The following is a 21,290-nucleotide window of genomic DNA, read 5'->3' on the forward strand; positions in this document are numbered from 1 at the left end:
CCTAGGGCAATACTTTCCTCCTGACAAAATAAGGGGAAGGGAGGCTTGGGGCAAGAGGTAGTGGTAGAGCTGGTTTCAGGGTAATAAATGCTGCCTCACTTCCTTTAAACCATAGTAAAGGCTTACAAGTGGTGTCATGAATGTTTTCTTGTAGGAATTTGTCTAGGGTTAACTACCTAAAACTCATTGTCTGAAGTAGCCAGCTGTATCCCCAAATCCTTGTATCTGTCTTTTGAGAGTCAAGTAGCAAATTTTAAAAATGGCTTGAATTTTGTTAGTGGAAAACAGTTTTTCCTTAGCTAAAATATCATGGCTTAAATAAATGGGGGAGACAAAGCTGTGGCTTACTTTTAAAGGTTTTATGTCTACCAACCACAAAGTCATTGAGGAGGACTAGGATATTCTATTTATGTGCTTTTAGGGTCAGGGATGCTATCCATATTGGTCAGGGGTGGAATCACCATGGAGCATAATAGAATAAGTCCTTTTTGAGATCTGGGAGAAAAGGATTAGAAATTCACTATAGCCCAGAGAAGCCTTTACTAATTCCTCCTACTTATCAAAGAATTTTTGAGTAAAGGTTGGATCATTGGGGGCCATACATAGGCTACAAACCAATATTGCAAGGTTTCTCTAGGCATAACAGGCCTCATTAGTGGGTTATTAGTGGTCCAGTTTGGGTTATAGCAATTTGCAAGTCTATAATTCTTCCTGGAATTTTTTTGGGTCCCCCCTTTTGGGAACCTTTGGGTCAAATTACAAAGATTGCTGGGCACTAGGAGATGTGAATAGTAATGACATTGTCCTCAGAAGGGTTAAAATCCTGGCCTTGGTATGGAGGATAGGTTTCAGAGTGGAAAGGAAGATTTTGGGAATTGAACTTAAAAGAGTTTAGAACTTAGTTCAGGTTAGAAAGAGGGGAAACATTCTGTTTCTAGCCATGGAGCAGAAGTGGGGAGCCCAAAAGGGGAAAACCTAGAGGTTAATGAGATGTGAATTGGGAAAGTAAAAGTTGCAGCTAGCCAGTACTTCTCATACTCAGCAGGGTACTCTTTAAGGTATCAGGGTGGGTGGGTTATAATAGCAGTAGTGTGGAAGGGCTGCATTGTTTGCATGGAGTCAGGCAGAGTTGAGTGCATGTGTATGGAGTTGCCCAGTCTAGGATTTCTCCCAGCTTATGTTTGGATTTATATTGCTCTGGAGGATTACAGATGAAGGGCTGTGAACAATTTGTGGGAACAATCAATTTCCTTTTTACATATTTTAATTGTGATATATTTCCCATGTGAGGCTTTGTGGCTCTTGGCTACAGACTCAGTTTTGTGTTTAGAAGCTTCTGAAATGCCAGTTTAAAAAAGTCATCCCATTGGGTTTGGTCAGCTTTAGATCCAAGGAATTGGAAAGCTTCCCATAAACGTACCAATTGATCAAGATCAAATGATCCTTCCTCAGGGAATTGCTTTGAAGTTTCATCCCTGGAGTAATAGTTCCGCTTGTCCTGAAACTTACATGACTGGGGAGAGTGAATGATTATCCGTATAATTCTCTGGACTTTCCTTAAAGAGAGCTGGAACTTGTTTAGACTGACTCTGCCCTATCTCATTCACACAGGCAGACAAAAAAGGCTTATTCGGGGTGTCTGCTGTCACTCCTTTTCCATCCAGCAAGCTAACTCATGGAAGAGAGGATTAGGCTGTGGGAAATGCCCATGAGTTAACTCTGCCCCGTAGTGGGGGAAAAACCATATGTTGCTACGGGATCTCTCTTTTTAAGCCACCTCATGGAAGTGAGGCTCAGTCCAGGGGAAATACCTGCTGAAGTGAGTCTGTCCACAGAAAGCTTTTGTTGAAATGATGGTTGTTATCAAAGTGACTAGTACCTCATAAACCAGACAGTGGGGGACATTCCATGAATGTAACATGTAAATCTTACATGTTATAAAAACATTTCTCTACCTAAGACTTCAAGCACTGGCTGTGACAGTATTCATAGTTTTGCATTCTAACTAGTTGACAAATGTTGTAACAATTGTAACTTGTAGAAGTCCCCAAGCTTTTTGCTGAGTCCTTTAGGCACACAGTCTTAAACAGTCAGTCACTGATCTGCATTTCTCCCCACCTGAAACTTCCTCTAGCTGTGTCAGCTGTACCAGCAGGCAATATTTGTGGCTGGATGCTCCCTTGCTGAAGTCCCAAGCCTTGCAGATTCCCTAAGACAGACAGACAGACAGACAGACAGACACACACACACACACACACACACACACACACACACACACACACACACTCTCTCTCTCTCTCTCTCTCTCTCTCACTCTCTCTCACTCTCTCACTCTTGGGGGTACAAACAGTATAGAGAGCACAGATAGGCAATTCAAATCTTCCCTTCCACAACAGTTATCTTTTCTTCCTGAACCTAGGTGTATCTAGTGTGTTGTGTGGCATGCAGGTGCTTAAACAGTTTCTTTCTATTTAGTTCCACTCCAGAACAAGCTGGCATAAAATCAGTAACAGTAACAGAAAGGAAAGGAAAAAAGTTTTTCTCTGATCTGTCAGAAAAAAGAGAATCTAATTCCTTGAGTTTGGGCTTGGAATCTTCAGGTTGTCCCATTTCAGGGCTCCAGCAGAGATTGTAAAAGGATCTCTTACCTTCATTCAGTGGGCATTTGGAACTGAGAGGGATGAAGTCTGTAGGTCTTCCCCATGTGGATTCATGTGCTTGATTCCCAGCCAGCTCACAAAGAATTGTCTTGGCGATAATGACCATAGCTTGCACTCTGAAGGACAGATCAGCAAAAGTTTTTATTCAAGTATATAGACATAAAGACATATGTAGCTATGGGAGGATGCTCTAATAAATTCCTCCTGAACAGAGCTTGAGGGGAGCACTTTTTTATATTCTCAGAAGGATAGGTTGTTTCTATCCATTAGCATGGCAGCTTTTTAAACAGAATTACTACACTAGTAGCTAAAGAGAATGCTATAGATAGAGTTTACCTAGATTCCTGACAAGCTTTTAAAAAAGTGTCTCAGGGGCAGCTAGGTGGCGCAGTGGATAGAGCACCAGCCCTGAAGTCAGGAGGACCTGAGTTCAAATGTGCCCTCAGACCAACCACTTGACACTTACTAGCTGTGTGACCCTGGGCAAGTCACTTAACCCCAATTGCCTTTAAAAAAAAATGTCTGTAGTTGTGGAGAAGCTGAAGAGATATGGATTAGATGATAATACAATCAGGTGGATTCAGAACTGGCTTGATGACCAGACTCAAAGTGAGCATGGTGGGAAGTCTCCAGTGGACTTGCCCAGGGATCTGTGCTTGGCTCTGTGCTCTTTTAACATTTTCATCAATGACTTGGATATAGGCATAGGTGATATTCCCATCAAGTTTGTAGATGACACAAAGCTGGGTATAGCTAACATAATGAATGACACAGTCAGGATCCAGGGGGATCTTGATGGGCTAAAGCATTGGGTTAAATCAAATGAGATGAAATTCAATAGGAATAAATTCATTGTCTTTCACTTGTGTAAAACATATGAACTTCACAAGTACATGATAAGGAAGGAATGGTTAGCAGTTGTTCTGAAAAAAATTGGGGGTTTTTAGTGGCCTGCAAACTTAGTTTGTGATATGGAAGTCAAAATATCTAATGTGATCTTGGGCTGCAATAACAGGGGTATACCTTCCAGGAAATATGGAGGCAGTTCTACCAGGTCTTCCTTGCTTTGGCAGAATGTGTTCAGTTTGAGGCAATACAGTTTAAAAATGGCTTTAATAAATTGGAAGGTGTTCAGAAGGAGGCAGCCAGGATGGTGAAGGGCCTTGAGCTGTTCTCATGAGGATTGGTTGAAGGAACTGGGCATTTTTACCCTGGAAAAGAGAAAATCTGTGAAAGAGGGATCCACGATTCATGACAGATTCATGCTGTCTTTAAGTATATGAAGAGCTGTCATGTGGAAGAGAGATTAGACTTATTTTGTCTGGCCTGTGAAAGCAGAACTAGGCACAAAATGTATGGAAATTACAAAGAAGCCGATTTAGGTTAGATGTCAGAAAAAGCTTGCTAACACTTAAGATCTGTTGAAAGGGGAATGGGTTGTCTCAGGAGGTGATGAGCTCCCTCTCCTTGAAAGAGGCTTTCAAGTGGAAGTTAAATAACCACTTGTTGGGTAGGTTATAGTGGAGATTCAAGTATATGTTGGACTAGATGGCTGTTTAGGTCCCTTCCAACTCTCAAGTTCTGTAAAGTCTAGTCTATTGACCCTTCACTTTTCCATTCCCTGTACTTTTCATTCAGCAACCCACAATGTGACACACATCAATGAAGCTCCTACCTGCATAGGACATAGGTTATGAGACTGCCATATTACCATCTCCCCTTTCCATAGCTTGGGATAGACTTCCCTGCTCTTCCCTCTTCAGCTGTACCTAGGAGTCCCCAAATTCCTTCAAGTTTGAGTCCACTTGTCACCTCCTGCATGAAACTTTTCTCAGTCTCATCTGTTTTTAGTGTTTTCCCTTCCCCTACAGAATTACCTTGTATTTATTTTGTGTTCACTTATATGTATACATATCATTTCACTTTAGTAAAATGTAAACTCCATGAGAATAAGGACTGTTTCAGTTTTGCCTTTGTGCTCGGGATATAGTATTTGGCTCATAATAGGCATTTAATAAATGCTTTTTTAATTGAATTAGCTATCCCCTGTATACTTCCAGCTTTGCTTCTCATGTGGCTATGACAGTAGGAAGTGTTGGAAAGATTATTTTGGAAATTCCATACAAGCAGGGGAATATAAGCTTAATCCTATATCTGTGTTTTTTAAGTTGAATTCTTACCCTCTCTCTGCTTCTTCCTGGAACCTCTACCATTCCCAAGGCCCCTACCCCTTCTCCACACTCCTCACCCCTAAGCAGGATGTTAGGGAAATATACTTCATAAATTTTTCAGTGACTTTGCCAAGCTCCTTGGTTCACTTTCCGTACCAACTGAGAATATTTTCCAGAGACTCCTGCCCCTCTCCTTGCTAACGAAAGGATATCAATTTGTGTGTTGTAGATTTTATGTTCTAGAGCAGGAGTTTATAACCTGGGGTCTGTGAACTTTTTTATTATGTATTTATTTTCCTGTTTAGCATTTTATTTTTCCCCAGTTACATGTAAAAACAATTTTTAGCATTCATTACAAATTTTCTCCATTCCTCCCACCCTGTCCCACCCCGCCATTGAGAAGGCAAGCAATTCTATACATAGTCATGCAAAGCATTTACATAATAGTCATGTTGTGAAAGAAAACATAGACTCTAAAAAAAACCTCAAGAAAAATAAAGTTTAAAAAATATACTTCAGTCTATATTCAGACACTGTCAATTCTTTGTCTGGAGGTGGATAGCATTTTTCATCCTAAGACCTTCAGAGTTGTTTTGAATCATTGTATTGCTGAGAATAGCTAAGTCATTCACAGTTGATCATCTTGACAATAGTTGTTACTTTGTACGCAGTACATCTCATTTTGCTTCAGCCCATGCAAGTCTTTCCAGGTTTTTCTAAGAGCACCCTGCTCGTCATTTCTTATAATACAATAGTATACCATCATAATCGCATACCACAATTTGTTCAGCGATTCCCCAGTTGATGGGCACCCCCTCGATTTCTAATTCTTTGCTTCCAGAAAAGAGTTATCAATATTTTTTGTACATGTAGGTCCTTTTCCTTTTTTTTTTTTTTTTTTTTTTTATCTCTTTTGGGATACAGACGTAGTAGTGGTATTGCTAGGTCAAAGGGTATGCATGGTTTTATAGCCCTTTGGACATAGTTCCAAATTGCTCTCCAGAATGGTTGAATCAGTTTACAACTCCACCAACAGTGCATTAATGTCTCATTTTCCCACATCCCTTCCAACATTTGTCATTTATCTTTTCTCTCCTATTAGCCAATTTAATAGGTATGAGATAGTACCTCAGAATTGTTTTGATTTGCATTTCTCCAATCAATAGTGAGAGTATTTTTTGATATGGCTATAGATAGCTTTGATTACTTCATCTGAAAACTTACCATATCTTTTGATTATTTATCAATTGGGGAATGGCTCTTATTTTCTTTATAAATTTGGCTCAGTTCTCTATATGTTTGAGAAATGAGGCCTTTATCAGAGAAACTTATTTCAAAATTTTTTTCACAATTACTATTGCTAACTATATTTCCCTCCATCCTATTCCACTCCTCTGTTTATTCTGTTCTATCTCTCCTTTCACCCTGTCCCTCCTCAAAAGTGTTTTGCTTCTGACTACCACCTCCCCCAATCTGCCCTCCCTTCTATCACACCTCTCCCTTTTCTTATCCCCTTCCCCTCCTACTTTCCTATAAGGTAAGATAGATTTCTATACCCAATTAAGTGTATGTTATTCCCTCTTTGAGCCAATCCTGATGAGAGTAAGATTCACTCACTCTCCTTCACCTTCCCCTTCTTCCTCTCCACTATAAAAGTTTTTTTCTTGCATCTTTTATGTGAGATAATTTACGCCATTCTTCGTCTCCCTTTCTCTTTCTCCCAGCACATTCCTCTCCCATTCCTTAATTTTATTTTTTAAATATCATCCCTTCATATTCAACTCACACCTGTGCCATCTGTCTACATGTATACATAAACATACACACACATATATACATATATATGTGTATACACACACACACACACACACACACACACACACACACACTCCTTCTAACAACCCTAATACTGAGAAAGTTTTTATGAGTTACAAGTATCATCTTCCCATGTAGGAATGTAAACAGTTCAACCTTATTAAGTCCCTTATGATTTCCCTTTCCTGTATACCTTTGAGTCTTGCATTTGAAAGTCAAATTTTCTATTCAGCTCTGGTCTTTTCATTAAGAATGCTTGAAAATCCTCTATCTCATTGAAAGTCCATTTTTTTCCCCCTGAAGGATTATACTCAGTTTTGCTGAGGTGATTCTTGGTTGTAATCTTAGCTTCTTTGCCCTCCAGAATATCATATTCCAAGCCCTCCAGTCCTTTAATGTAGAAGTTGATAAATCTTGTATTATCCTGATTGTGGCTCTATGATAGTTGAATTGTTTCCTTCTGGCTGTTTGCAATATTTTATCCTTGACCTGGAAACTGAAATTTGGCTATAATATTCCTGACAGTTTTCATTTTGAGATCTCTTTCAGGAGGTGATCATGGGATTCTTTCAACTTATATTTTATTCTCTGGTTCTAGAATATCCAGGCAGTTTTCCTTGATAATTTCTTGAAAGATGATATCTAGGCTGTTGTTTTGATCATGGCTTTCAGGTAGTCCAGTAATTTTAAAATTATCTCCCCTGGATCTATTTTTAAGCCAGTTGTTTTTCCAATGAGATACTTCACATTGTCTTCTATTTTTTCATTCTTTTGGCTTTGTTTTATTAGGTGTCTTGATTTCTTATGAGAAATTATAGTCATTAGTCATTAGAAATCAAAGTCATTGGCATATATTTGCTCAATTCTAATTTTTAAGGAATTATTTTCTTCAGTGAGCTTTTGGACCTTCTTTTCCATTTGGCCAATTCTGCTTTTTAAAGCATTCTTCTCCTCACTGGCTTTTTGGATGTCTTTTACCATTTGGTCTAGTCTGTTTTTTAAGGTGTTATTTTCTTCAGTATTTTTTTGTGTCTCTTTTACCAAGTTGTTGACTTGTTTTTTGTGATCTTCTTGAATCACTCTCATTTCTCTTCCCAATTTTTCCTCTACCTCTCTTACTTGATTTTGAGCTCTTCCATGGCCTCAATTCATATTTTTCTTGGAGGTTTTGGATATAGGAGCTTTGATTTTGTTGTCTTCTTCTGAGCTTATGTTTTACTACTCTCCTGGCCTGTGCTCTGGTCTGTGAGTGATCACAAGCACTCTTTTCTGCCCTGGAACTGTGAGGCGGGTCCCCTCTCTACTGTGGCAGCAAGCTCTGCTGTGCTAGTGCTCTTCATCACCCTGGGACTGCCATTAGCACTGCCACCCAGATCTGAGTATGGGCAAAGCAACAAAGTCCTGCCTCAGTGCTAGTAAAAGACCCCTGTAATTTCCTTCTGACCAGTTGTTTGACCCCCTTGCCATCTGTGGGCTGAGAGTTCTGGAAGCGGCTGCTGCCATTGCTGATTCAGTCACTTCCAAGGCCTGCTCCTGGTTTGCTAGGGCCTGGTCTGTGCTGGTGCGGCCTGCACTGGACTCTGCTGCTCTCTCACCCTGGTGCAACAGACCTTTCCTGCTAACCTTCCAAGTTATCTTGGGCTGCAAATTTGTTTCACTCCATCTTTTTGTGGGTTTTGCTGCTCTAGAATTTGTTTAGGGTCATTTTTTTATTTTTATCTTTTTTTTTTTTTTAGGGCAATTGGGGTTAAGTGACTTGCCCAGGGTCACACAGCTAGTAAGTGTCAAGTGTTTGATCTGAGGTCATATTTGAACTCAGGTCCTCCTGACTCCAGGGCTGGTACTCCATCCACTGCGCCACCTAGCTGCCCCTTTAGAGTAATTTTTAAAGGTATTTGGAGGGCTTTGGGGGAGAGCTCAGGTGAGTCCCTGCCTTTACTCTGCCATCTTGGCTCTTCCCTCTTGTCCGTGAACTTTTAAAAAAGCTTATTTTGAAAATTCTATCTCAATATGATTGATTTCCTTTGTAAGCCTATGTATTTTATTTTGTATATTTAAAAACATTCTAAAAAGGGGTCCATAGGCTTCACCAGACTGCGAAAAGGGTCCATGAAGCAAAAATGTTAAGAACCCCTGTTTTTACAGTTTTTTTTGTTTGTTTGTTTGTTTGTTTGTTTTTTGGCTAGGCAATGGAGTTAAGTAACTTTCCCAGGGTCACACAGATAGTAAGTGTTCTATGTCTGAGGCCAGATTTGAACTCAGGTCCTCCTGAGTCCAGGGTCAGTGCTCTATCCACTGTGCCACTTAGCAGCCGCTCTGTTTTACAGTTTTACCTCAAGCTACCATACATCCTAAAACATTAAGTTTTGAGCAGACAAATTAAAAATAGCTTGCCTTTTAAAGGCCTCAATGGGTTTTCAAAGGACCATTATAAAGCCATCCTAAGATGCCACTCCTCAATTCATATCATTAAATATTAAGTGAGCATTTTTTGTACAAGGCAAAAATGGTAAGGACTCTGTCTCTTTCAGGCCGGGAAAAAGAGCTCGAAGCCTTTCAGATGGCATTGCAGAAATGTGTACAGCAGAAGGAAGGGCAAGCAGTTCTATATGAAGGTGCAAAGGGCTATGGGAAAAGCCAGCTGTTAGCAGAAATAGACTACCTGGCTCAGAAGGAGGGGCACAGGTGAAGACTACCTCTCTTCTATCTTCTCCGTCTTCCTCTCCCTCCTTCTCATTCCCCCTCCTTTCCTCCTTTGCTCTCACTCTCTTTCTAGTAGTATACCCCAAGCTCAGATCCTGGGCAGTTTACTAAATGACTCTTTTCTGTATTATGGAACTCAGTGGTAAACTACTATGTCAACAGGGTTTTGGCAATGGAGCTGAAGAAAACAGATGCTGGACAGTGCTTCTATGCCATCCAGACACTTATGGCTATCTTCTTTGAGATTGACCTGTGCCCATCCCATGACCGTCAACGGCTCCTCCGTAGCCACCTTTATGGGGTAGTAGAAGAATCACTTCACTGCATTTTCAATGACCTGTTCTTTGTGAAGGTGATGGAGGGAGCAGCTTTTGCTTAAATTGGCTGATTGACTGATGTTGGTTCTTATTAATGACAGCATTTGGGATCGAGTTATCCTCCAATATCGTTTGGATTTGCCTCCTAATCTAGTGTTCTTAGGCCATGGTGGTTTTTAAAGCATTGCTCCTTTCATGATCTGGTGTCAGCCCTGACCAGCAGATGTAGCTCCTATTAACAACCTGACTCAGAAGTACAATTCCATAGTCCACAAACCCGTTTCTTTTCCTACCTTGATTTTACCAGTTTCACCGACTTGTCTTGGACTGCATTCATAGGTGATGTTATATCATGGATACTACTAATCATTCATCACAGGGTTGGTTTATCAGCCTGGGGCACTGACTTTGTACTAAAGATATAGAAGAAGAAATCCATCTTGGCTTCTCATAAGCTTGTGCCAGGAAATGCCAGTAGTTTTTTTTTTTCCTAAGCGCTCTGATAGCCAAACCCAATCCTAGAATGCTAGAATTGCCCAACTGGACCCTCGGCTGTATGCTTCAGAAATATTCCACAATCTTGAGTATGCAGTGGTCTGTTCCATTAGGGATGGTCTTACAAATTTAAAACTTGCGTATTTCTCAAAGTGGTGGAAAGAATATTGGATTTGAAATCAGAAGGTTTGGTTTCAATCCTGGCTTTGCTGCATAAATCTTGTGTGACTTTGGACAAGTCAGTTGAAGTTGTTTTGACCTTAGTTTCCTCATCTTTAGACTGAGGGGGCCCATACTAGGTGATCATCTATGTCTTTTCTAACTCTAAAATCCTATGCATTCTGTAAGGGAGTTCCCTTTCTCCTGTTCTTTACCTATCAAAACTGAATATTCCTCAGCTGATAGTTCTCTTTGGGTAGTCTCCCTGTTTAAGTGTTGCTGATTGGGTAGGTGCTTTAAATGGTAATTCTTGAATTATCTTTCTGGCCAGTTTCCCTTGTCCTTCATAGTTTCCCACATGGATGACCTAGACAGACAGAAGAAAGTTAAAGCCTGTTTGATCCAATTGCTTCAAGAGGTGGGTCCTTTTGCCATATGCAAAGAATTCTATCCATATTTATCCACATTTCAGCTTAATCAAAATAAAGAACCCTTTCAGTTTCTTGCAGTTATTACCACCTATTTTGCTTACTTCCTCTGTTCACATCGCTGTCTCTAATATTAATTTTAAATATAAACTGTAGCCCCATAGGAACTCATAATATGCATGGAAACTAAAACACTTCATTACTTCACCTACTGCAAAGGAATGGGAGGCAGAAAGACAGCAAACTTAAGAAACAGCCACTTTGCTTACTTAGAGTGTTATTTGCCTCGTTCTGAGATGTGGTATTTATTCCCATCACATTCTTGTTTTTTTTTTTTGTAAGCCCCTAAAATGTCCCTAATTATGGTAATAAGTAGTAAACTAAACCACAAATTTTGGAATTAAATTAAACAGAATAAAGAACCTTTGACATCAATTCCTAAGACCCTTGAAAGTGACCAGAAACCCCCTACTGAATCTTTACCACAGTCTCTCTCCTCATCCTCAATCTATTTTTTTTAAAAAGCTCTATCATTATCTTTTTTTTATACCACAATTACTTCCCTGTAGTCCACACTTCCATATAACCCTCTCTTATAAAAGAAAGGAGTTAATTCTGCAAAACCAATTGGCTCAGTGATCATGTCTGATATAGTATGCAACATTCCACGTGAACAGCCTTTTGCCTTCCTGAAATGAGGGAAATGTGATTAAACATTTTTTTTCTCACATACTACCATTTCAAATAAGTTTTAAAAACTACTTAATCCAGCAAACATTTAAACCCTTACTCTGTACAAGGCACCCTATTAGGTTCTTGTCTCTGCAAAGGCAAAAACAATATAGTCATTGTGTATAGCACACATCGTGCTGGGAGGATACAACATAAACATAAATGAATAACATAAAGTAACTTCAAGAAAGCGATAATCTTAATAACTGGAGTGTCAGGAAAGGCTTCACATAGAAAATGTCACCTAGGTTATGGGGAGAAGGAATCTAGGAATTTTATGAGACACAGGTGAGCAGGGAATATAATCACTTAGTTTTATTGTGGGTTTTTTGTTTACTGACTAGTAATATATCAGCACTATTTTCTAAGCTCATTTCACTGCATATATTTAATATGAGTTAAATATCTTGTGGATTAGTATGGGAACAAAATAATTATTTTTAACATTGCATCAATGGGGGAAAGTATTCCCAGTTCTAAACATTTTAACAAGCATTTCACAATGCAGCTTGTTTGAAAGGCGAAGGCTGTTGGTGATGCAGGGTTTCACAGTATGTCAGGAAATAACTCTAAAGCAAAAGACATCAGTAAAACTCTCTAAAAGTTGGAGATTGGCTTTCCACACGTTTTCCAGTTTGAATTAGTTCTCTAGATTGTTCAGTTTAATTTGCCTTTTAAACAACTTTGGTCTGAGTGCTAATAGAAAATTAATATTTAAATTGAATTCCGTAAAAGGTTCAGCAAATCAGAACATTTCTTTCCAGTTTTTTTCTTATTAAAATTCCTGTGTATTAAAAGTATGAGTACAAAAACACAGAGACAAAGAAAAGTTGTTTTGGTGTTGCCTGCTATTTTGATTTATCCACACATTTGTGTTTCACTTCCATTATTGTAGAAAATTGAAAGTTGTTAGGTAATTTATATGCCAAGTTTTCTATTTGCAAAAGATTTCCTTTTTTTTTGCATGCTCACTGGATGTGATTACCCAAGCAGCAGGTATATGTGGGACTCTGCCTTGGAACAAACTAAGTTTTTGGTAGATCAAGAAATGTTTTCAAAACGTTTGTGCTGTCTTAATAGACAACTTCTTTCCAGTTTTTTTCAGACATCTTAGACATATTTTTTACATTTTAGTTACATTTGCAACTCAAAAGAAAATAACTTATTTCCTACTCATTTAGAGTATTTTCTGTTCTAAAAATTTCTTTAGCAAGTAAATGTGGGAGCCATATGTAAAAACAGCTGGGAGAAATAGAAAACTGACTTTAGAGTCAGGAAGATCTGGTTTCAAGTGCTACTATTGTCATGTACTGACTTTGTAAACCTGGGCCTAACTATTTAACTTATCAGTGCTCAGTTCTCTTGACAGTTCTCTAAGATTGTAATTTGCAGAGCAATTGCTGATTTGCTCACTAGGAATTCCTATACCGATTAAGTCACGGGTCTTATAAAAAAAAAATGTTAAGTATTAGCTGGACATAATAATACATTTCTAGAGTCCTGCCCTGTGTTGAACTGGCCTTAAGCCCCATTGGTGATGGATGTATGAATATGTTGACTTTCCCAGCTTTAAAAATACTGGTTTTCAAATAAGTTAATAGTATGAAATTCCCAGTAGGCTTAGACGTTTGGAGCTTTTGTGTCTAATTTAGAAATCTTTGTTCTTTCTTTGCTGTTGTTTTAAGGCAGTGAAGGAAGAATCACTGATTTTCCTCATTGATGAGGCCCAGTACATAGACACAGCCTCTTGGGAGTTTTTGGTGACATTGCTCTCCAGTGTTCCTGTTGTCGTGGTGATGGCCTTATCTTCCACATCTGCCCTGTGTAATTTGGCACAGAATTTCATACAAAGCCCCCAAGCTGCCCATGTGACTCTGCCAATACTCGTACCTTCCTTACTGTTGGAAATGGTGTGTCAGGATCTGGGAGTGGTGAGCATCCCCCGAGAGCTGCAGATGTGAGTGGCCAAGACCGTAATATAAGGGAGCAGGTCCAGGTCTCCCTTACACAGGGAATGGGAAGGGTACTCTTAAAGATAGTGGGCTTAATGACAAATTAGTACCTGGACCACACACATATATATGCATACACACACGCATACACATAGACACACACATAGACACACATATACATAAACATACACACACATACATATACATATATACACATAGACACACACATACATGCATACATATATATATATATTTATATATATGAAATCAACTTTTGGCGAATGTGTGGGATCACTTTGTGAGTTGTCTGTAGCTAGGCCAGCTTCTGCCCTGTCCCCAGGACCCCTTCCTAGAGACTACTACTTCATTAATAATATAAGACAAAATTAGGAAAATCAATCTCATAATATTGCTTAACATTTTTATAGCCCTTCAAAGCTAAAAAGAAATTATTTCTTATAAATTATTTACTATTTTATATCATCTTTGCAATTGCTTTTGTCAGTGCTGATTATATAGACATCTAACTGTGAACTAGCCTTAAGTCCCCTTCACATGGTCTTTAGTCAGCCCCTTACATTTCTCTCTTTGCAGCTACTTTCTCCACAGGAGCTTTGGGGTACCCCTCTATTGTGAGGTCTTGCGCCAGAGCCTTCTTTCCTGGGAGGTGCTGCTCTTTCATGTCCTACAGAAGGAGGAGGAGGAGGACAGTAAATGGGAGATGCTTACCAGTAAGCTTAATTACCTCCTACAGGTTCTTCCTAACCTGCTGGAATCTCTTTCCCAGGATTAGACCATCCCATCACTCCCTTATGGGGCAGATGCTTTTTCTTACTGATAACTAGGGTTTATTTTGTAGAATAATAAGCTGTTTCTTCCCAAGCCTCTTAATGGTGCCCTCAGTCAAAGTATTTTTAAATTAAGTTGATGGCAACACCTAATACCAATGACTTAGTTTGGCCAGACAATAGTGGGTGCAATATACATAAATAGAATCAACAAAAATATTAGCAGTACATAGTTAAAATGAGGAAATGACATAAAAGGTGACTTAGATTTTGCAAGTTCAGAGTTTGAGTTGAATAAACCCAGGAATACTTGGAACTATGATGTAAAGAAATGGATATAGTAAGGTGAACAGAAAGAAGGAGGTTGTTGTGTGTGTGTGTGTATTATACACACATATATATGGAACAGCCTATAAATACATATATATACACACCGGTAATACATATATATGGTACACATGTGTATTATACGTGTGTATATTTTATGCGTATGTTTTTATATATTTGTGTGTGTGTGTGTATGTATGATCGAATGACAACCAAAGGCTTGGAAGCAAGAGAATAAGGAACTATCAGGAGGAGCCATAAAAAGTCATTGTGTTTGGCAAAGATATAGATTTGTTATTATTAGCAAATAAGAACAGACAGGGAAGGTGAAGATAGTTAATTTTAACTTAGATTCACTCTGTCTTCATCCTTTTTACCTCTTAAACAACTCCTATATCTTTTGATTTGAAACCCAAATTACTGAGCAATGATACTATCCACAGGCCAACTTCTCTCTCTCCATAGCCAGTGCCACCAAATCAGCAATGTATAAGGTTTCCCCCACCAGCTCTGAAGAGGAGCTTTACATCTGTACTGTCAGGGAGGATGTGAATCTGGATACCCTCTTTCTTCCACCTTTGTTAAAAGGTGAGTCCTCTATAGACTCTAAGTATATTGATTTCAGATGTCTTTGTCCATCACTAGCTTTCTGTGTAACCAAAGGTAAGTCATTTGAAATCTTTTATCTTCACTTGCTTTTTTACCTTCACTGAGCTGAAAGAAGAATCTCACTTCTAAGAGAAACAACAAATGAAATTGGCTAAATATATTCTTATTGATTTCTTTTTTTACAGAAATAGCAGTAATCCAACTGGATGGGCTAAGCCCTGCACAACAAATGTTGGTCAAGTGTGCGGCCGTCATTGGACATACGTTTCCCACAGACCTTCTGCAACGTCTCCTTCCTGGATGGACCAAGAAGAAGATGCAACAGGTGTTAAGGTCTCTTATGGAGTTACGGGTGCTTTGCTTGGTCAGCAAAAGCCAGGAGACTACACCTAGGTCAGCCCTGACTCCCTGTTCAATCCCACTGATAGTCCAAGCAGAAAAGCAGAAGTGGAAGTTAGGTGAGTAAAGACTACTGCTTGATTCTTAGTCTTGGAAACAGTTTCAAATGAGGGCTCCTATATTGACATGGGAGGACAAAGCCTTGTCCTGGGCATTGAGTGGAAATATTAAAGAAGGAGACACAAGTCTATAAAGGTATTCAAAGGGAAGATGGAAAAAAAAATTAAAGAAACATGAATGTAGGCAAAAAAGAATTCATAGGCCCACCCTATATGTTACCCTTCACAATATTGTTTAGCTAGTGTCATATTTTTAAAAAAGTGATTAAGCATATTAAATATGGTATGCTTTATAAGTCAGACTAATATTTAATCAGATTTAAGTTGTTCCTGATGTGTCTCATTCCTGGAATGCCCTTGCTGCCCCCTTTTGCCTGTTGAATTACTAGCCAGTTTTAAAAAACCAGCTCACATGTGTCCTCCAGGAATGGTTCAGTGATCCCTGTCCACAGCAGCCTTCCTTTAAAGTCTTGTAACATTTTGTTGGCTCCTCTATGAAACATTTAAGAATTATTTTATATTACACTATCTGTGTGTATGTCATTTCCTCCTACTGGAATGTAAAATATTGGTATTCATATGGATATGTATAATGATTTAGAAAATCAAATAATATCACCTCACATGTGTATAGCCCTTTGTTTTACAAAGCATGTTCCTCACACTTGTGAGCAAGTAGTGATGTGAAGACACTGTGGTTTGTGGAGATAAGTGACCTACTCAAGGGCACTCAACTCACATGCGTTCTAGCCAGGTTTCTCACCCTCAGGCCTAGTACACTTTTCTACCACATAACCCTGCTTCCTAAGGAGCTCTCTGGAGTTTATCACTTGTGTTCTTTCTGTGTACTTTTTTCCTGTTCCCTCCCTTTTGATAGGAATGGGCAGCATCACTTTGAGGTGAATGCAAAATTTCTGGCCTCATTGACTCTCCCTCCAGAGTAGTGATAATGTCGGTAAGCATTTGAAAACAACGTTTGCTGTGCATAAAGAGGACGATATTTTAATGGATAGAACACTGAATTGGGCAGAGGGCTGGAAGTTGAGTGAGAATCATCTCTGTGAGTCTAGTTAGTATTTTGTGCTCTTCAAAACCAGAAGTTGTCAGGGAGCTTTTATTTCAAAGTGAAAAAAAAATGCTTTTGGATTGTGTATTGCTTTGCATTGACCTTGCTTCTACTGTTTTGCATTCATTATTCAGATATTCATTAAGTGCACATAATGTACAAAACACAGCTAGGCTTAGGTGGAGGAGCTACAAAGATAAAATAAGACAAGGTACCTGTCCTCATGAAGTTTACATTCTAGTAAGAGGAAGAAACACATACACAGGTAATAAAATACAAGTTTTTCATAGAGAGGTATAAAACAAAGTGCTTTGAGATGTTAGAGGAAGGAAGGTTGTTGTTGATCAGGATCATTGAAGATTTCAAGGAGGATGCATTTGAGTTGCTCTTTAAAAAACTGAGTAGGAATTCAAACCTAGTGATTTGAAGTCAGAAATGGGGGTTTAAATCCAAGTTCTGCTGTTTACAACCTATATGTCCTTGGGCAATGCATTTAATGTCAGATTCCTCATCCATAAAATGTAAAACCCAGTGATTTATAAGTTTCTTTCTCCTTCCAGCTCTAAATCCTAAGATCCTACATAAGCTTCCATATATTTAATAGAGAGCTTTCTATAGTGTAAAGAACAGGTGTTTTAAAGAGTATTACCTTGATCCTTTTCTGTTGCAGATACAAGTCCTACTGCTCTCAGAATGCAAGGGGAGCTGTCCTCTTCTCCATTAGCAGTACTACAATTTGGAGTACCTCTACTTCGAGAAGCTGCATGGGAGCTGTGGCCCAAGGAGAAGCAAGCAACCTTGCACCTTGAATGTGCAAGATTCCTCCAGGATTGGGCCTGCCGATGTGAGAGTTGCAGTGGAGGGGATTTTGTCCCCTTCCACCGTTTTGCCATTGGTCCTGTCCAAAGCTCCTTTGCAACATCCTGGTTTTGCAGGGCTCAAAATAGCAGCTCTCAGCTCAGAGAAGGGATTCTGACCACGTTGCAGAAGCCCTCTACCCAAGGTAATCATGGGGTGACAGAGAGGACACATAATGGTAACATCTCCCTGATACCTTGTGGTCATATTTGTGCTCTTCTTTTTCAAAAGACTATAATCAAATAATGAAGGAAGAGAAGAAGGATGGAAAGAAAGTACAAGTGAGAGAAACCATTTTTTTCCTTTAGAAGTAAACAACAGATATGATAAAGGAGGAATTATAGAATGAATTATGGGATGAGTAAAGAGTTAAAATGAGAGGAAACCAATGGCCATGCTTAGAAACACTGCTTTCCAGCTTGGTATCACAAAAAGGTTTTATCATCATTTTTTTACTTGGCAGGCTTCATTTCTCTACCCCAATCTAGTCTTCTGACTTCTGTTATGGGTACTGACTGCAAAGCCACCTCTCCATTTCTGTTTTAGATTGGACAGTTGCACACTCAAATGATGCTGAAGGAATAATGAAGACCTTCCTAGCAAGAACATATTCAGCAAAAACTTCACAGGCCCCAAGCCAAGGTATTTTCCTTATCTTCTCCCTGTTAAAGAGAGAGAATAACAGTCTTAAGTGGAAATTAGTCTATCACATTGATTGAATACTCATTCAATGTAATATCACGTATTGGTATATTAAGAAATATATTAAACATTGCTGTGTTAAGAAATATTAAGAAAGGAGACTAATATCTTCCACGAGCTTTCAGGGGGTTTGGATAAATATATAAAAACACAAATGACAGAGATATAATTTCCAAATACTCCACTGGAAACCTCAAGCAGACGATTCCTTTCCCCTAAATGCATTCTAGTGCTCTATAGATCATTAGCAACTGGACAGAGAAATAGGGAAAAATAGAAAAACATATAGTTTAATAAATTGACTTAGGAGCCACTCACTATTGGAGAACAATCAGAAATTGTTAGAGTAGCTCTGAAATTGTCAGTGTGAAAATGAGATTTGATTTGTAAAGATTATGTTCAAGTACAGAAAAATATCTAAAGCACAGGCTACCTGAATAACTATATAGAAGTACTTCAGGCAGTGGAAAGGATAAAGGAGAAGGAAATATTTTTGTTTTCTGAGAAACTCCTTTTGCTCCCATGTAGCTCATGTAGGTTTTCACATAGAATCACAAATTCTCTATATTAGCTGGATCTTCCTGAGGTCATCTTATTCCTGCCCTTCCTTAGGAAGTATAGCCTCTCCTCAAGGCCAGACATGGAATGCCGTCCTTTGGAGATGGGATTCAGTGGCCTCCCTCAGCTATTCCACTCAATGATAGGAACATTCTTCATTATCAGAAGGTTTATTCTCTTATTTAACTTGAATCCCTACTGATCTACTTCAAGTAAATTGGAACTATTCTCCCACCCTTCCTGTTGAGGCTAAGAGTAGATAGGGATTTTCTCCTCAACCAAATTACCTTCACATAATTAGATAATCTCTCTTCTGTGGGTGTCATTTTCAGATTTCCCTGTTTTGATTTGTGAAGAAGCAGTTGCACTTATATCATTAATCCCAAAGGATGAGACTCAGTCAAGGCTAAATAGACAAAAGCCATAGGTGTTATTGGTCATCATGGCTTTTGGAAACCTAAGCTCTGTTGTTCCTCTGATAATTTCCTTTGTCTCATGTCTTGAGCGCTGAGAGTCAAATAGTTATTCAGGTCTGGTTACAGATCTAATCTGGACAGTTCTTAATTACTGCACTCCTATAAGGCAACCGTAGACTGGATAATCTAAAACCGATATGTAAAGTAAAGCTTTTCATACACATGCATGTGTGTGTGTGTGTGTGTGTGTGTGTACACATACATACACATATTATCACAACTTTTTTTGTTTGCTTCTTTGTATATTTACTTTCCTAATTTTGTATTGCTTATGGTAGTATTAACATTTATTTGTGCTTCAGTTTATAATGGGAAAGACAGTTCAGACATGCTTGAATGTCTAGGGGAACTCAAATATTGCTACAGGTAATTGAGAGTGAACTATGTTCTATTTTTTTCTCTGCAGAGAGTTTTCAGTTCGATAAGAAAAGTTTCAGGAATCAAGATCATCTCAGGTAGATCAGTGTGATGGAGTTTAATGAAATTAATGAGGAAAATTTTAAAAGTAGTGGGTGGGAGTCAGATTCTGGTTGTCTGTCTTAAGTGAGGGGGTCATCAGCCTGGATAATACATGGGACTGGGTAATCCAAAAATTAAATTAGAAATAGCCAAGTATAAACTGAGAAGTAGTACAGTGTAGTGAAAAGAGCACTAGACTTGGAGGCAGGAGACCTGAATTTGAATCCTAGCTCTGACACTGACCTTGTCGCCTTTGGCAACTCATCTTCATCATTTTCAGCCTATTTCCTGGTTTATACTATAGGAGAGAATAATACTTGCATTCTATGCTTCACAAGGATGTTGTGGGGAGAGTGCTTTGTAACCTTAAAATGTTCTGTAAGTAAATTGGATTTGAAATGCATTTTTGATGACATATATTTGCTTTTCCAATTATGTTTGGCTCATGCTGATTTTAAAAAGAATTTGTATTTCCCAAGAATTAGCTAGATGTTTCTGTATCATACACCTCATCCGATCAAAATTCCTTTGCCTAGCATTCAAAGTTCTCTATAATCTGTTCCTAGTTTAACTCTCCAACCTTTTATTTGACTATTACCCAAAATGCACCGAGTTCCAGTCAGGTTGGTGGTGTTCAGTATTATCTTCATGCATAAGAAGTGCTTGTTCGTATGTCTGCTTTTGCTCATGTCTCTGTCTGGAATGCCTTCCTCCATCCTGTCCAATGACCCAAATTCTACCAGTCATTCAGTACCCACCTCAATTCATGTGTCTTCTCACAAGTCTCCCCAGACCGTGGTAGATCTCTCACTATTCATTTGGCAAGTAGTCGTGTGTACCCTTATGACATTTAATATGTAGCTTTTCACACACACACATGCACACATCTTAACTCTCCAAATACATTAAGTTCCTTTAGGGCAAGATTATTTTTTCTTTCTTTTTTTTTTTTAATTTCCCAATACATAGTACATTATACATAGAGTAGGGCCTTAAAGAATATTAGCTAATTGATACTAAATAATTTACCTGATCCTTATCCCTCAATATCACTGAAAGAGAAGACAAGTAATTAAAAAAATTAGATGATTGCCAAATTATAGAAGTGCATTATAGTAAAAGGCAGAGGTAGTGTTAGTAGTTTGGATGATGCATTGGTTTAATAGAGAAATACCTTATGAAAAAGTTGGGCTTGGAACCTGGTCCCATTACACTCCTCGAAAGAGGACGTCAAGGTAGTGAACAAGTCATGGTGATGAGAAAGCCAAGGTTGTTTACTGGAAAAAGTACTGGACTAGGAATCAGGAGACTTTTGTTCTAGTTTTGACTTTTCCACTAACTTGCTGTGTGCAGGTAAGTCACTCCACCTCTATTCAATTAAGTTCCCTCATCTGTCAAATGAGAGAAGGCAGGGCTAGATGTTTTTTGAGGTCATTTCATCTCTACCATTTCAGGATTCCAAAATTCAAATTTATTTTATATGAACTATGTATTCCCAATGCCTAGAATGGTTCTCTGTATGCAGCAGGCATTTAATAATTGTTTATTGAATTAATG

At 38.7% G+C, this 21,290-nt stretch overlaps 1 protein-coding gene across 1 annotated transcript in view; it reads left to right on the forward strand.

Moving 5' to 3' along the window:
* The window catches only part of LOC114053589 (adenylate cyclase type 10-like), a 46,572-nt gene that overhangs the window by 17,156 nt on the left and 8,126 nt on the right, over nucleotides 1–21,290 (forward strand). The window contains 9 exon segments of the mRNA XM_027876682.1: nucleotides 9,178–9,331; nucleotides 9,512–9,701; nucleotides 10,652–10,738; nucleotides 13,166–13,437; nucleotides 14,027–14,163; nucleotides 15,013–15,135; nucleotides 15,342–15,614; nucleotides 17,351–17,683; nucleotides 19,681–19,729. Coding sequence (XP_027732483.1) covers nucleotides 9,178–9,331; nucleotides 9,512–9,701; nucleotides 10,652–10,738; nucleotides 13,166–13,437; nucleotides 14,027–14,163; nucleotides 15,013–15,135; nucleotides 15,342–15,614; nucleotides 17,351–17,683; nucleotides 19,681–19,729 — 1,618 coding nt within the window.

Source organism: Vombatus ursinus, unplaced genomic scaffold (assembly GCF_900497805.2).
Source record: "Vombatus ursinus unplaced genomic scaffold, bare-nosed wombat genome assembly UNPS02014811.1, whole genome shotgun sequence".
Taxonomy (NCBI): domain Eukaryota; kingdom Metazoa; phylum Chordata; class Mammalia; order Diprotodontia; family Vombatidae; genus Vombatus; species Vombatus ursinus.